At 41.2% G+C, this 14151-nt stretch overlaps 1 protein-coding gene across 6 annotated transcripts in view; it reads left to right on the forward strand.

Moving 5' to 3' along the window:
- grip1 (glutamate receptor interacting protein 1) overlaps window positions 1–14151 on the forward strand; it is an 82963-nt gene that overhangs the window by 51701 nt on the left and 17111 nt on the right. For 4 of the 6 annotated variants that reach the window (XM_015381626.1, XM_015381623.1, XM_015381625.1 and 1 more), the window contains exons 2-12: window positions 3608–3688; window positions 5797–5932; window positions 6002–6147; window positions 7486–7569; window positions 7644–7719; window positions 7789–7934; window positions 11439–11586; window positions 11758–11927; window positions 12405–12542; window positions 12651–12800; window positions 12882–13068. In XM_015381626.1, the coding sequence (XP_015237112.1) occupies window positions 3608–3688; window positions 5797–5932; window positions 6002–6147; window positions 7486–7569; window positions 7644–7719; window positions 7789–7934; window positions 11439–11586; window positions 11758–11927; window positions 12405–12542; window positions 12651–12800; window positions 12882–13068 (1462 nt within the window). Of the gene's footprint in view, window positions 1–3607; window positions 3689–5796; window positions 5933–6001; window positions 6148–7485; window positions 7570–7643; window positions 7720–7788; window positions 7935–10018; window positions 10158–11438; window positions 11587–11757; window positions 11928–12404; window positions 12543–12650; window positions 12801–12881; window positions 13069–14151 lie in introns of those variants that run through there. The other 2 variants (XM_015381628.1, XM_015381629.1) reach the window with 2 other exon arrangements.

The following is a 14151-nucleotide window of genomic DNA, read 5'->3' on the forward strand; positions in this document are numbered from 1 at the left end:
TACCGCCACCTTCTGCTCTGGAGTGTAAACGCTTCCCCTATGAGAAAAAGGAGCAGCGCATGAACCGAACAAAACACACGCGTATCGAGCCGAGACAGTCAAACCAAACGGTTCGGACGGTTTTCATAAATCGTCCCATCCCTAGTACGGACTTTATGTAGTCAGAAAACAGCCGACTAATGAGCAACTAAAGATTCACCAACCAGATCTGAAGTTTCTTAATGAATTGAAGGAATTAAGACAAATAGATTAGATGTGCTGCAGCTTCTTTGATCGACAATACGATTTGAAAGCTAACAGCAAATGAAGAAAGAGAACTTCCTGTCACTCTGTGCTTATATAGACCGAAGATTGGATTTTTTTTTTATAATGTATGTAGAGGTTTTACTTTCAGGTTACCTGTCAATCACCAAATGCACGGAGGAAGATTTGTCTCATTTTAAACTCTGATTCACAATAACTCTCCTTCTTTGAGGTGATTCTGATGCCTTTCCGTCGTGACATTGTGTTAACAAGACTCCTCCTTTTCCAAGCGTTCAGAGAGCCTCTCCCAGCCGCTGCTTCTGTCATGTAGTGAAGGATAGACTCGATTTTTTACTCACCGCTCCTGCTTTTTGGTTAGTTTCTGTTCAATAAATAATGGCATGATGAAAAGGGTCATGTTTGTTGTTCATCTGAAGATGGATTTACCTGATTTTAAAGTCACCTAATCCAACAAATATATAAATTTCCTTGTTTATGTGTTCGCATTACTGCAAAGGCAGATTTATTCTTTCCTCATGAAGCTCAAGAAACCTGCTTCAGCGTTTCACCCAAACCTTTAATCTTACCGTCATGCATCAGCAGCATGTTATAGAGACACATTCAGTGTTAAGAACGCAGCTTCCTGTAGAGCATGTTTGCAAATGGAGTGTATAGTAGTGTCGCTGAGCACAGGAAGGGCTGGATGCTGCTGCCCTACATCTGAAGGAGGAGGAGGAGGAGGCTTTCATCTTCACTTAGATATGGTCTGAATGTGCGTTTGCTTCATATACAGATCTACTGGGGACCTAAACCTGATATAGTCACATTCAGGGGATTTAATTTAGCAAAGTAAATAAATATAATCCAGAAATTATATTAGGTAGACATGGATTAAGGATCAGGGTTCCCCTTCAGGGAACATTCAGGCTCAAAAACACAAAAGCTTCAGTTCAGGCTGAACCTCCTGGAAAGTAATGTCCTCAGAAAGGCTGGGAAAAAAAAACAACCCTGCAGTGTTTTCGGAATCTAGTTTAACTTCGGAGCCCGGCTGCTGGAACCGAACGGAGCTGATCCAGATCAGATTAGAATAAATTACAGCCCGGCTGGAAACCCAAATATAATAACATCAAAAATCAAGAAAGAGATAAAACACAGACACGCATTGCTCTGGGTTTGATGGAAAACTCTGACTTTTTAGAAAGTTTTTAGGAAAACTATTAGATGTATAAGTTTTTGGAATATCTGAGGGGTAAAAATCCTGATTAACATCTCAATACTTTGTTAAATCAATCAGTTGTTATCTTCCACTGACAAATCTGAGCAAACATCATCAAATAGTCTTAAGTTATTAAGACAATAGATTGATTATCTGGAATGTAAATTGATTTATTCAAATCTGAGGAATAAATTTTAACCTTTAGTCAAATCAAATGTGTATATATATAAAAAAAAATGTGTTGTGTAGCTAAATAGAAAATTTTTAACAATTGTATTTTCCTTAATTTGGCTAAATATTAAGTAAAATAAGCATCCTGTCTCCATCTAAAATCATTTGCTCCTCTACCTTCAGTTTCTTTGGAGGTTCTGACTCTTCAAAGTTATCCTACAACATCTTAATACTCATATTTACATCTGCAAAAAATTACTAGAATAAATTGAGATGTGCTTGAAAACAGAAACAAATAATGTAAATACTTTTTAACACATAATCATTTAATCCAATTCATGATGTCATGAAGTTAAAAAGATTCTCCTTAAAAAGTCTCTAAACATTTAGCTCTATTTCTCTCTTTTCTTGAACCTATTGATATGGAGGTACAGAAGCTGTTGCAGAATCTGCTGGACCTGCATTGAATGCTGTGAAGCCTCTTCCCAGAGGGCAGCAGGGAGATCAGTCCATGGTTGGGCTGTGAGGGGTCATTGATGATGTTATGGGCTCAGGACATGCAGTGCTGGGATGAAATGTCTTTAATGGAGGGAAGAGGAGCCTTGATGATCTTCTCTGCTCTTCTTACCACTCTCCTCACCTTCTTCCAGTCTGAGGTGCTGCAGCCTCCACACCACACAGTGAGACAGCTGGTCAGAACGCTCTCTTTAGTGCTTCTGTAGAAGGTTGTGAGGATGGGTGGGGGCAGGTGGGCTCTACTCATCCTCCGCAAGAAGTACATGCGCTTTTGTGTCCTTTTGACCAGTGAGGTGGTGTTTCCAGTCCAGGTGAGGGTGTCTGTGATGTGCACTCCCAGGAATTTGGTGCTGCTGACCACCTCTACAGCTGAACTGTTGATGACCAGTGGAGCGTGGTTAGGACGGTTCTTCCTGAAGTCCAAGATGATCTCTTTCATCTTCTCCACATTCAGGATCAGGCTGTTATCTTTGCACCACCAGCTGCTCCACCTTCTCTCTGTAGTCCAGGTCATTGTCGTCACTGATGAGGCCTTGCGAACCTTATGATGTGATTAGTGGTGAACCTGGGGACGCATTCGTGTGTCATCATCGTGTGAACAGCAGGGGGCTCAGGACGCAGCCCTGAGGGGAGCATGTGCTTAGACTGATGACATCAGATGTTTTCTGTCCGACCTGGACTGACTGAGGACTGTTGGTGAGGAAGTCTAGCAGCCAATAGCAGAGGGTGTATTGAAGCCCAGCTGTTCCAGTTTTCCTATCAGATTCTGTGGGATGATGGTGTTGAAAGGATCTCATCACAATGTTCACTTTTACTCAATCAGGAGCAACAAACTAAATGTTGTTTTTTTTTAACCGGGCAAAAAAAGTCTATGTTGTGATCCTGATGAGATAATCTAAGGTTTGCTAATTAGGGAACAGGAACAAGAAGGTTCCCGGTTCAATTCCCGGCACGGGGTCTTTCTGCATGGAGTTTGCATGATCTCCCTTTGCATACGTGAGTTTTCTCTGGGTACTCCAGCTTCCTCCCACAGTCCAAAAACATGAGCGTAAGGTTCATTGGCGTCTCTAAATTCTCCTTAGGTGTTTGTCTCTGTGGTACTCTGAGGCCTTCGACCCCAGCAGGGATAAAGCGTGATGAAATGGATGGATGTTGAAAATACTGTCCATCCATAGTTGTAGTTTTTTCACTCGTTTTATTCATTTGTGTCATTCTTTAGATTTTTTTTTTTTAATATTGCCTATTTTTTTGTGGGCAAAAAAGACCATTAGTTTTAGTTCATGAAATAAAACTGGTTTATTAAAAAAGAAAAAAAAAAAACTTGTTGAAGTATCAGCCTTTGATGGATATATGAACCCACTAAAATCAGTTTGGTGTTTTAAAGATCTGAATCTTGTCAAATGAGCTTCTGATAATTAGATATTTAGTTGTGAAATAATACAGAGTTTGTTGTCCTTTCAGATGAAGGGCCGTACACGAAGCACTCGGCTGGATCCCGACCTCCAGATGGAGCGCTGGCCATCAGGAGGCAGAGCATACCAGGTAACACAGCCACCATCATCCTGCTGCTTTGAGTTCCTCCAGTTAGGAGGAATGAAGACAGCAGCTGGAACTGGAGCATTCAGACAGCTGATGATTTCCATCCCATTAGTTATAGGAAGGAACCTCCTCCCACCTGGAGCTGCTGTCCTAAATCTGTTTCCTGTCTGGATGCTGCATTCAGTGTCCAGATTAATGTCAGAAATCCTCCAGAACCCTGAAATTTATTAACTGGTTGAGGTTTAGGAAGCAGCTCCTGAGATATTTAGAGTAAATAGTTTTTAACAGAAACTAGTGGAAGAGAAGCATCAGTAATAAATCCTGTAGACCTGTGAGAAGGAAAGATAAAGCATCAATGAAATCCTTTTTGTAGTTTCCACTTCTTTATTTGTTGAACGGTATTTTTATTTCCTTTGTTTATATAGATATTTTTTATTTATGAGCTCAGATGTTTTGATTCTTATTAGAATATTTATGGCTTTATAATAAACCATATATTTTACCTTCTTTTGTTAACGTTTATTTACTTTTTTCTATATATTTATTTAAATATCTTATTTTTTTAACATTATTTTACAGTGTTATTTATATAATTTTTATTTTCATTGTGGTTTATTTTTTATTTTTTGAGTTTCAAAAACTGTATTATATCAAAAAAAGTTTTAGCTTACTTTTTTGCTTCTTTTATATTTAATTAATGATTATTAAATCTAAAATGTTCTTAGTTTTCTATTTTATTTTCGCTTAGTTTATAAAATTAAATTTATGTTCAATTCAGTTTATTTATATAGCACAAATTCACAACACGTCATCTCAAGGCTCTTTAAAGTTCACCAGATTATCCAGTCAAATTGTTTCAAAGTTTTCTATCTAAGGAAAACCAGTTGATTGAACACTAAGCATGCTTGTAGCGACAGTGGAGAGGAAAAACTCCCTTTTAACAGAAATAAACCTCAGTGTGAGCGGCCATCTGCCGAGGCTGACCTCCAGGAAACACACAGCCAGGCAGGCGAGCTCCGAGCCAGCTCCCATGTCAGAGGATGAAGAGAGCACATCCAGTTAGTCACAGTCAGAGAAACAGGACTACACTGGAAAACAGGCCGAGCTCCAACATCTATAAACAAAGATGTTGATGGCAGCAGCACAGCTGATATTTCTCTCCAGGATGGAGTCACAGCCAAACAGGAACAGACCAGATGAAGCCACTTTGAGAAAAAGCAGAGAGTGTATGGATGTGTAATTTAAATAAATTGAATTATATAGTTTTATTGTTTTTTATTTGTTTTACTGATTTTATTAAAAAGTGCTTTATATGTGTTTAATTCAGTGCTTTTAAGATTTATTTTAGTTACCTTCCATTAAATGTTAATTCCCTGTTGAGATGCACAGATTTGGTTCTGCAGCTTAAATGTTTTGTTTTCTGTGTTTTTTCATGAAATCCGAGTTAAAATGAAAGCGCCGCAGGTTGAGCTCCTGGTACAGCGAAGGTTCAGAGCTGCTTCTTCAGCACTGAAAGCAAACAGAACAGAAGAAGCTCCCAATTCAGCCTGCAAAGGAGCTTATCTACAGAAATAGTGCTGCTTTGGTAGAAATCTGCTCCTGCGAGGCTGTTTTTCTTCTTCAGCTCCTTTTAAGTGCATAAAAAAGGGGGTTTGAGAACAATTTTAGAGGTTGTTCATCTACAGCTGCAGGAAACTGGTTCATCAAACATGCGAGCAGAATCAAAGGACTGAGGTCTTCTTTTTTTAGCTGCAGTCAGTGTTCCTGCTCTTCAGAAGCCGACGCTGGCGTAATCCTGCCTGAACGAAGTAGGCGGAATCCCTGACTCATTAATATTAAAATCCCAACGATTAAGTGAAATCCAGATTTCTGTTATATCACCTGAGGACAGTCCGCATCACGCTGTAGCAGCTATGAAATATCCCTGCGCTTAGCTCTCCTCTGCTGAATAATTCACCGCTTTGATTAAAAATAGATGGCCGACAGAAGAGGAGATGACTTCTTTTCTGTTTGTCTGGGTTATTATTCCAGTTCTCTGTCTGTGGAATCAGGGCAGATAGGGAAGAGTAAACAGTGACGATGATGCTGATGAGCAGTGATCTGTTTTCCAGATGAGTTTCGGGGATGCACGGTAGTAGAGCTGATGAAGAAGGAGGGAACGACACTCGGACTCACCGTTTCAGGAGGGATTGACAAAGACGGGAAGCCTCGGGTTTCTAACCTGCGACAGGGAGGGATCGCTGCCAGGTGAATTAGGCTCGGTTTGTCTTAGATTTAAATATAGGATTTCGGATTATAATCTCTGTGTTTGAACAGGAGCGACCAGCTGAACGTGGGCGACTACATCCGCGCCGTTAACGGCATCAACCTGGCCAAGTTCAGGCACGACGAGATCATCAGCCTGCTGAAGAACGTCGGGGAGCGAGTGGTGCTGGAGGTGGAGTACGAGCTGCCGCCCGTCTGTAAGTGACAGAGTCCATGCATAAACCAGATCCTTTTATTTCTCCTTCCAAGAGGCTGGAATCCATTTAACAGATTCAGATGTTGCTTTAGGCTACCAGGAATCCAGACCTTCAGAATATTAGAAGAACTGCTGATAAAGATCGCTTTAAAAGCCTGGTAGCTAGGATACAGGACTGCACTGAGCCTTCTAAAGTTTTCACCCCTGATGAAAGACATTTTAAACTTGGAGCAAAGCTTCAGTTTATCCTGTTAGGGTTTTATATTATCAATCCACATAAAGCAGAACATAAAATGAAGCTTTAAAAAAACAAAAAAGATTCTCAGCCCCTTTACTTTGATACCCCTAAATAATTTCAGTGCAAACAACTGCCTGTAGAATCAGCTCAGTAGTAGATAGTATGTGTCTTTTTTAATCTCAGTATACGTAGCAGCTGTTCTCTGAAGGCCTCTTAGTTCTTTACAGAACATTAAAGAAAGGCCAGCATGGTGAGGACTAAGAAAACACGGTATAGTGGTCAGAGAGAAAGTTCTAGAGGAATTTAAAGCAGGGTTACGCCCTAAAAAAACGTTTTAACATCTATGGTGATGAAGATTCTCATCCTTCCACGTCATAGTCATTCCCACAAAAAACAATCCACTGGACTATTTTTCCAAGTTTGAAGACGTTTCGCTTCCCATCTAGGAGGCTTTTTCTATTCAAAATGTCAGCCTCGAACTCAATGCTATTTCTGACATTTCAAATTGAAAAAGCTTCCTGGATGGGAAGCGAAACGTCTTTAAACTTGGAGGCAAAGTCCAGTGGAATGTTTTTTTTTACTTTTTTTGGATTGTAACCTCTACAGGACCTCATCCAGGGTGTCAGGTGGTATAATTGCTCAAACAGCGTATAGATGAAGGAAACATCCAGTGCTTTCAGCACCGCCCTCTGGTGGTCAGGTGAAATAGAACTGAGCCTAGCAAACTGATGCTCTTCATCCGGTCTGACTGAACTACAACTATTTTACACAGAATGGGAAATATCTGAGTGGATTAGCTAAGCTAGTAAAGACAAACTCCTGAACAGGATCTGCGGCGATAGTTGGGTCTGTACAGGACCGACTCAGGAGGCTCAATGCATGCCACACGTTTCAGATTTTTTTTTTGCAAGGAAATATTTACACATATCAGTTATTTATCTTTATTTCGGTTTGTCTGTTAAATTCCCAATAAAATACAGTAATGTTTGTTGTTAACTTTATTAAAGTTAGAAAAAGCCCAACAGGGTATTAGCAGCAGGGCACTGTATGTTTAGTACGTTGCTGCAGACGATGACTGATACCGCTGTGTTTCTGCTGCAGCCGTGCAGGGGTCAGGCGTCATTTTTAAGAACCTGGAAGTGACGCTTCACAAAGAAGGAAACAGCTTCGGCTTCGTCATCAGAGGTGAGCTTGGATCGGTTTGTGAGTTCATCTGGTGAGGAAAAAGAAAAAACAAATAAAGTAGCACAATCTTACAGGTGGGACACATGAGGACCGCAACAAGACCCGCCCCATCGTCATAACAACCATCAGGCCGGGCGGACCAGCCGAGAGGTACCGACTCCTTCAGCTCCCAGACTTTTTCCCGCTTCTGTCAAACTAAAACCTGCTGTTGTTCTGCAGAGAGGGGACCATCAAGCCCGGCGACCGGTTGCTAAGCATAGATGGGATTCGTCTCCATGGCAGCACGCTGTCAGAGGCCATGAGCATCCTGAAGCAGTGCGGCCAGGAGGCCACGCTGCTGATAGAGTATGACGTGTCCGTGATGGGTCAGTTAACAGTTAATCAGCGTTGAGCATATTTTTTTATATATATATATCTATATATATATATAGATATATATATATATATAGATATATATATATATATAGATATGTTTTAGCAGCTTTAAAAGATTTGTCTTTCCTGTTATGTTTGCAAATTCATTTAACTGAATAATGTTTTTGTCGTCCTAGAGATAATCCATATGAAGTACCTATTTTCCACATAGAATAAACCTCATTATAACTTCTATATTTTCATTACTGCGGTCCAGCCCAAACATTATATTGTTTTTTGTTAGATAGAAATAAATTTATTACGTTTTGTTCTGGAAAAGTAACTTTAAAGTCGTAGCGAAATCATATTTAAATGTCAAATCATTCTGTCTTAAACATGTATATAAATGTCCTCTTTATCAGACCATATTGTCCCAAAATTTAGAAAATTTCTGTTTTTGAAATCAAACCCTGTCTTAAAATCTGTTGGAGCTTTTTTCGTTATCTTATGCAGGCCAGTTAGTTATACGTCAGCCTGAACACCTAAATTCGGCCAATCATATATCACAGTCATCTGTCAATCAATTTTTTTTCGGTCATAGCATCTTGATTCATGTGTCGCAGCTAATATACGCAGTGGTTGAAATAAGAAATGAGAATCATTTCCTCTCCCATTGAGTTCCGTCCCAGTGTTCACGGGGATGGACGTCTGTGTCTTCAGCAGGCGTAGAGCTAACAGAACTGGCAGCGTTGTGAGGCAAGGGCTCAAACATGTACGGCTGGAAGCCTTCTACACCAAACCAAGCTTCTGCCGCCCTGGCGTCCTCTTCCACAACATCTTCATCCCCNTCTTTTTTAATCTCAGTATACGTAGCAGCTGTTCTCTGAAGGCCTCTTAGTTCTTTACAGAACATTAAAGAAAGGCCAGCATGGTGAGGACTAAGAAAACACGGTATAGTGGTCAGAGAGAAAGTTCTAGAGGACTTTAAAGCAGGGTTACGCCCTAAAAAAACGTTTTAACATCTATGGTGATGAAGATTCTCATCCTTCCACGTCATAGTCATTCCCACAAAAAACAATCCACTGGACTATTTTTCCAAGTTTGAAGACGTTTCGCTTCCCATCAAGGAAGCTTTTTCAATTGAAAATGTCAGCCTCGAACTCAATGCTATTTCTGACATTTCAAATTGAAAAAGCTTCCTGGATGGGAAGCGAAACGTCTTTAAACTTGGAGGCAAAGTCCAGTGGAATGTTTTTTTTTACTTTTTTTGGATTGTAACCTCTACAGGACCTCATCCAGGGTGTCAGATGGTATAATTGCTCAAACAGCGTATAGATGAAGGAAACATCCAGTGCTTTCAGCACCGCCCTCTGGTGGTCAGGTGAAATAGAACTGAGCCTAGCAAACTGATGCTCTTCATCCGGTCTGACTGAACTACAACTATTTTACACAGAATGGGAAATATCTGAGTGGATTAGCTAAGCTAGTAAAGACAAACTCCTGAACAGGATCTGCGGCGATAGTTGGGTCTGTACAGGACCGACTCAGGAGGCTCAATGCATGCCACACGTTTCAGATTTTTTTTTTGCAAGGAAATATTTACACATATCAGTTATTTATCTTTATTTCGGTTTGTCTGTTAAATTCCCAATAAAATACAGTAATGTTTGTTGTTAACTTTATTAAAGTTAGAAAAAGCCCAACAGGGTATTAGCAGCAGGGCACTGTATGTTTAGTACGTTGCTGCAGACGATGACTGATACCGCTGTGTTTCTGCTGCAGCCGTGCAGGGGTCAGGCGTCATTTTTAAGAACCTGGAAGTGACGCTTCACAAAGAAGGAAACAGCTTCGGCTTCGTCATCAGAGGTGAGCTTGGATCGGTTTGTGAGTTCATCTGGTGAGGAAAAAGAAAAAACAAATAACAAAGTAGCACAATCTTACAGGTGGGACACATGAGGACCGCAACAAGACCCGCCCCATCGTCATAACGACCATCAGGCCGGGCGGACCAGCAGAGAGGTACCGACTCCATAAGCTCCCGGACTTTTTCCCGCTTCTGTCAAACTAAAACCTGCTGTTGTTCTGCAGAGAGGGGACCATCAAGCCCGGCGACCGGTTGCTAAGCATAGATGGGATTCGTCTCCATGGCAGCACGCTGTCAGAGGCCATGAGCATCCTGAAGCAGTGCGGCCAGGAGGCCACGCTGCTGATAGAGTATGACGTGTCCGTGATGGGTCAGTTAACAGTTAATCAGCGTTCAGACTTTTTTATATATATATATATATATATATATATACATTTATGTGTTTTAGCAGCTTTAAAAGATTTGTCTTTCCTGTTATGTTTGCAAATTCATTTAACTGAATAATGTTTTTGTCGTCCTAGAGATAATCCATATGAAGTACCTATTTTCCACATAGAATAAACCTCATTATAACTTCTATATTTTCATTACTGCGGTCCAGCCCAAACATTATATTGTTTTTTGTTAGATAGAAATAAATTTATTACGTTTTGTTCTGGAAAAGTAACTTTAAAGTCGTAACAAAATCATATTTAAATGTAAAATCATTCTGTCTTAAACATGTATAAAAATGTACTCTTTATCAGATGATATTGTCCCAAAATTTAGAAAATTTCTGTTTTTAAAATCAAACCCTGTCTTAAAATCTGTTGGGGCTTTTTTCGTTATCTTATGCAGGCCAGTTAGTTATACGTCAGCCTGAACACCTAATTTCAGCCAATCATATATCAACAGTCATCTGTCAATCAATTTTTTTTTCGGTCATAGCATCTTGATTCATATGTCACAGTTAATATACACAACGGTTGAAATAAGAATAATTTCCTTTCCCACTGAGTTCTGTCCCAGTGTTCACGGGGATGGACGTCTGTGTCTTCAGCAGGCGTAGAGCTAACAGAACTGGCAGTGTTGGGAGGCAAGGGCTCAAGCATGTACGGCTGTAAGCCTTCTACACCAAACCAAGCTTCTGCCGCCCTGGCGTCCTCTTCCACAACAACTTCATCCCGATTTCCTCCTCTAAATAAAAAATGTATGATGGAGGAGACTCATCCACGACCTCCGACACTAAACTCTCCTCCTCTTGCATGTTTCCTCTGTCCATAGCGTTCCTTGACAGTGTTGTTTCTAAGTCACCAATTTAGTGCTACTTGGTCCCAATGGAATTTCCCATTAGGAACCTACTAGCACTAAGTTGCTAACTGGTTAGCAAAATGTTCCTGAGACACAGGCCACAATCAAAATTGCTTGTGAACCATCCGCCACAACAATCCCACCCTCTTGATGAATGACCAATCACATTAACTTTATTCACTCGTGTAAAGTCGGGCACCACTCAGGAGACTTTGGAACAAACGGTGTGATCGGCGTTTTCCCTACGACTTTAAAAGCTATTATCATAAAACCATTTTGACTGTAGGAATGTCACCGAGGACATAACCCTGTTTAACGCCAACCAGTGAATATGAAGGACTTTTTTTTTGCTTTCTCATAGATTCCGTTGCCACGGCGTCGGGGCCACTGCTGGTTGAGGTTGCCAAGGCGGCAGGATCCAGCCTGGGCGTGGCTCTGTCCACCTCCATGTTCTGCAGCAAGCAGGTCATCATCATCGACAAGGTCAAACCAGCCAGTATAGCAGACAGGTACCAGTTTGACCCTCTTCCTTGAATACAGTTTTCAACTTAATGTATATTTAGGCTAATTTTGAGCTGTTATTTAAACTGTCTTTACCTTCTGCTCTTAAATAAATATAGTCCTATGAATGTATTCATATAGATTTTAGAGGTTTATACACTCATGGTCTTTACACCCAGGTGTGGAGCTCTCCATGCAGGAGATCACATCCTGTCTGTTGATGGGAAGTCGATGGAGTTTTGTTCTCTGGCTGAAGCCACTCAGCTGCTCTCTGCTTCCTGTCAAACCGTCCGCATGGAGATCCTGCCACAACACCAGGCGCGGCCGGCCCTGAACGCACCGCAGCACGGTAACGCAGCAACACCGCAGCCTCCCTTCCATTCCAATCAGAAAAGATGTTAGAACGCCTTTAGATTTAAAACCAACACCCCCTAAAGGCAGGTCGGAGCTACAATTAATGTGTCAGAGCTCTACAGAAGCAAAGTGTTTATGAGGTGGAGTGGAACGTCCCCCAGCAGGGTGTAAACACACAGACATCAAGCTTAATGAGCCCTGACCAAACTCAGCGCTCTGAAGAGGCCTTGAATGAACCTCAGAGTGATTTTAAAGGAGATGTACGGAGGCTGAAAAGTGTCTGATGACTTAATAACGGTGAAATGGGAGGCAGTTCTCCCTCTATGACATGTTTCTAGGATTAAATGGGCTGAAATGAAAAGGTGTTGCTGTTTGTTGAAACCCATCCTGGCGGCTGACCTCTGTTCTCTCCTTTTGGGTTCACCTTACCTTCCTGCTCCGTGTGCATGTTCGTGCTCGTATGCATGTGCAGTCAAGGTCCAGCGTAGTCCCCGCCCCCTTCCCTGGGAAACCGGAGGCTCCGCCCCCATCCTCCCTCCCTACCACTACAACACCTACCACCCTGACCAATCAGGCGCCAGATCCCACAACCGCCATACAAACAACCCCCGTACGTCTTTTCTCCTTGTTTTTGTTTTTGTTTTGAGTAAGAGAGCGTCTCTCATGTCCTCCGTCTCTCTGATGTCCTCTCATGTCCTCCGTCTCCATCTCTCTGCAGCTCTCGGCCATTCGTTTTCTCCCGGCTCCATGTCGGCCTACAGTCTCTCCTCCCTCAATATGAGCACACTGCCCAGGAACATGTATCCCACGAGTCCTCGCAGCACGATGATGAGGAGGAAGGCCAAGAAGAAGGACTTCAAGAGTTCCTGTGAGTCTTCCTGCCATGAAAAACTAAACTGTGTGAAAGGAAACGTGTCGGCAGTGACTGGACTGTGATGTTCCTCTGCAGTGTCCTTGGCATCCAGCACAGTCGGCCTCGCCGGTCAGGTGGTCCACACAGAAACTACAGAGGTGACGTTGCTAGGCGACGGCATCATGGGGTTTGGCCTGCAGCTTCAAGGTGGAGTTTTTGCCACGGAAACTTTGTCGTCACCTCCTCTCATCGCCTACATCGACCCAGACAGCCCTGCTGAAAGGTGAACCACTCAGATTAAACATAATGGACGTAATAAGTAAAGTTAAAAATGTATAGTGGGAAAAAGTATTAAACTATTCACCCAAGTTAAATAAACGCAGATCGATGGATTTCACTCGGTCGGCACTTTATTTTCATATCTTTGCAAATACAGCCCTTACTGCTCTGTATTCAGCCCTGTTCTGCCTGGACAGAGTGTGTTCCCCTTACAACAATGGAAAATAGTCAGAGTCAAAAAAAAAAATTACAGACACTTTGGTTTAACAGTAACATGTTATGAATAAACATTGAGAAAGAATCTGGCTTGTTTAGGGAAGAAGGTCTGGTCTACAAACACCCTCTCCCAGGAGAATTGTGTGGCCTTACAAGTGAAACAGACTGAATGAAAGCTTTTATAGTGAGTAAATAGAATAAATGAATATAAAATAAAATATAAAATAAAAGAAATCTAACTTTTCCGCCCACAAACATTTTTAAACATTGCCTGTTAATTTTTGTAGGGATTAAAAGGCATTAGTAAGTGACACCTCAGGCCAAAACATTGCTTAACAGGATAAATATCTGTTATATTCCATTAAAATTCACCACATCTGTAGCGTCAGGTCGACATCCAGCCTTCTAAGCCCAGTGAGAAAGGAGTCAATTCCTCTGATATGCGCTCAATTTATTTATAGTTGCTAATATCAATGCTATTTGGTTTGGTTGACTTTATTATTGTTCTCAGTTGGTTTTTGTTGAATCCCTCTCACTTATTCATAATAATGTTAGCATAATAATTACACTACTGTAGTTTAAGCATGAGTGAGTATAAATAATCCCACCACTGCTGCTATTAAAACTTTTTTCTAACAGACACGGCTTTAAGCATTAGTTCTAGATTGAACTAACCTGCAAACACCAAGATATCTGTTTCGCATATTAAAATTAGCATGTTAGCATTAGCATGCTAGTATAACTAGCGCGCTAACATTATTCCCCTAACAATGGACAGCTAATGTTATTCAGTGCTGGTAACCTTACTTAAACGAAGTAACTAGTTTTAGTTATTAGTTACTTCTGATTTATAAACTCAGTTACTGATTAA

The sequence above is a fragment of the Cyprinodon variegatus genome, unplaced genomic scaffold (assembly GCF_000732505.1).
Source record: "Cyprinodon variegatus isolate N-32 unplaced genomic scaffold, C_variegatus-1.0 Scaffold237, whole genome shotgun sequence".
NCBI classification, from domain to species: domain Eukaryota; kingdom Metazoa; phylum Chordata; class Actinopteri; order Cyprinodontiformes; family Cyprinodontidae; genus Cyprinodon; species Cyprinodon variegatus.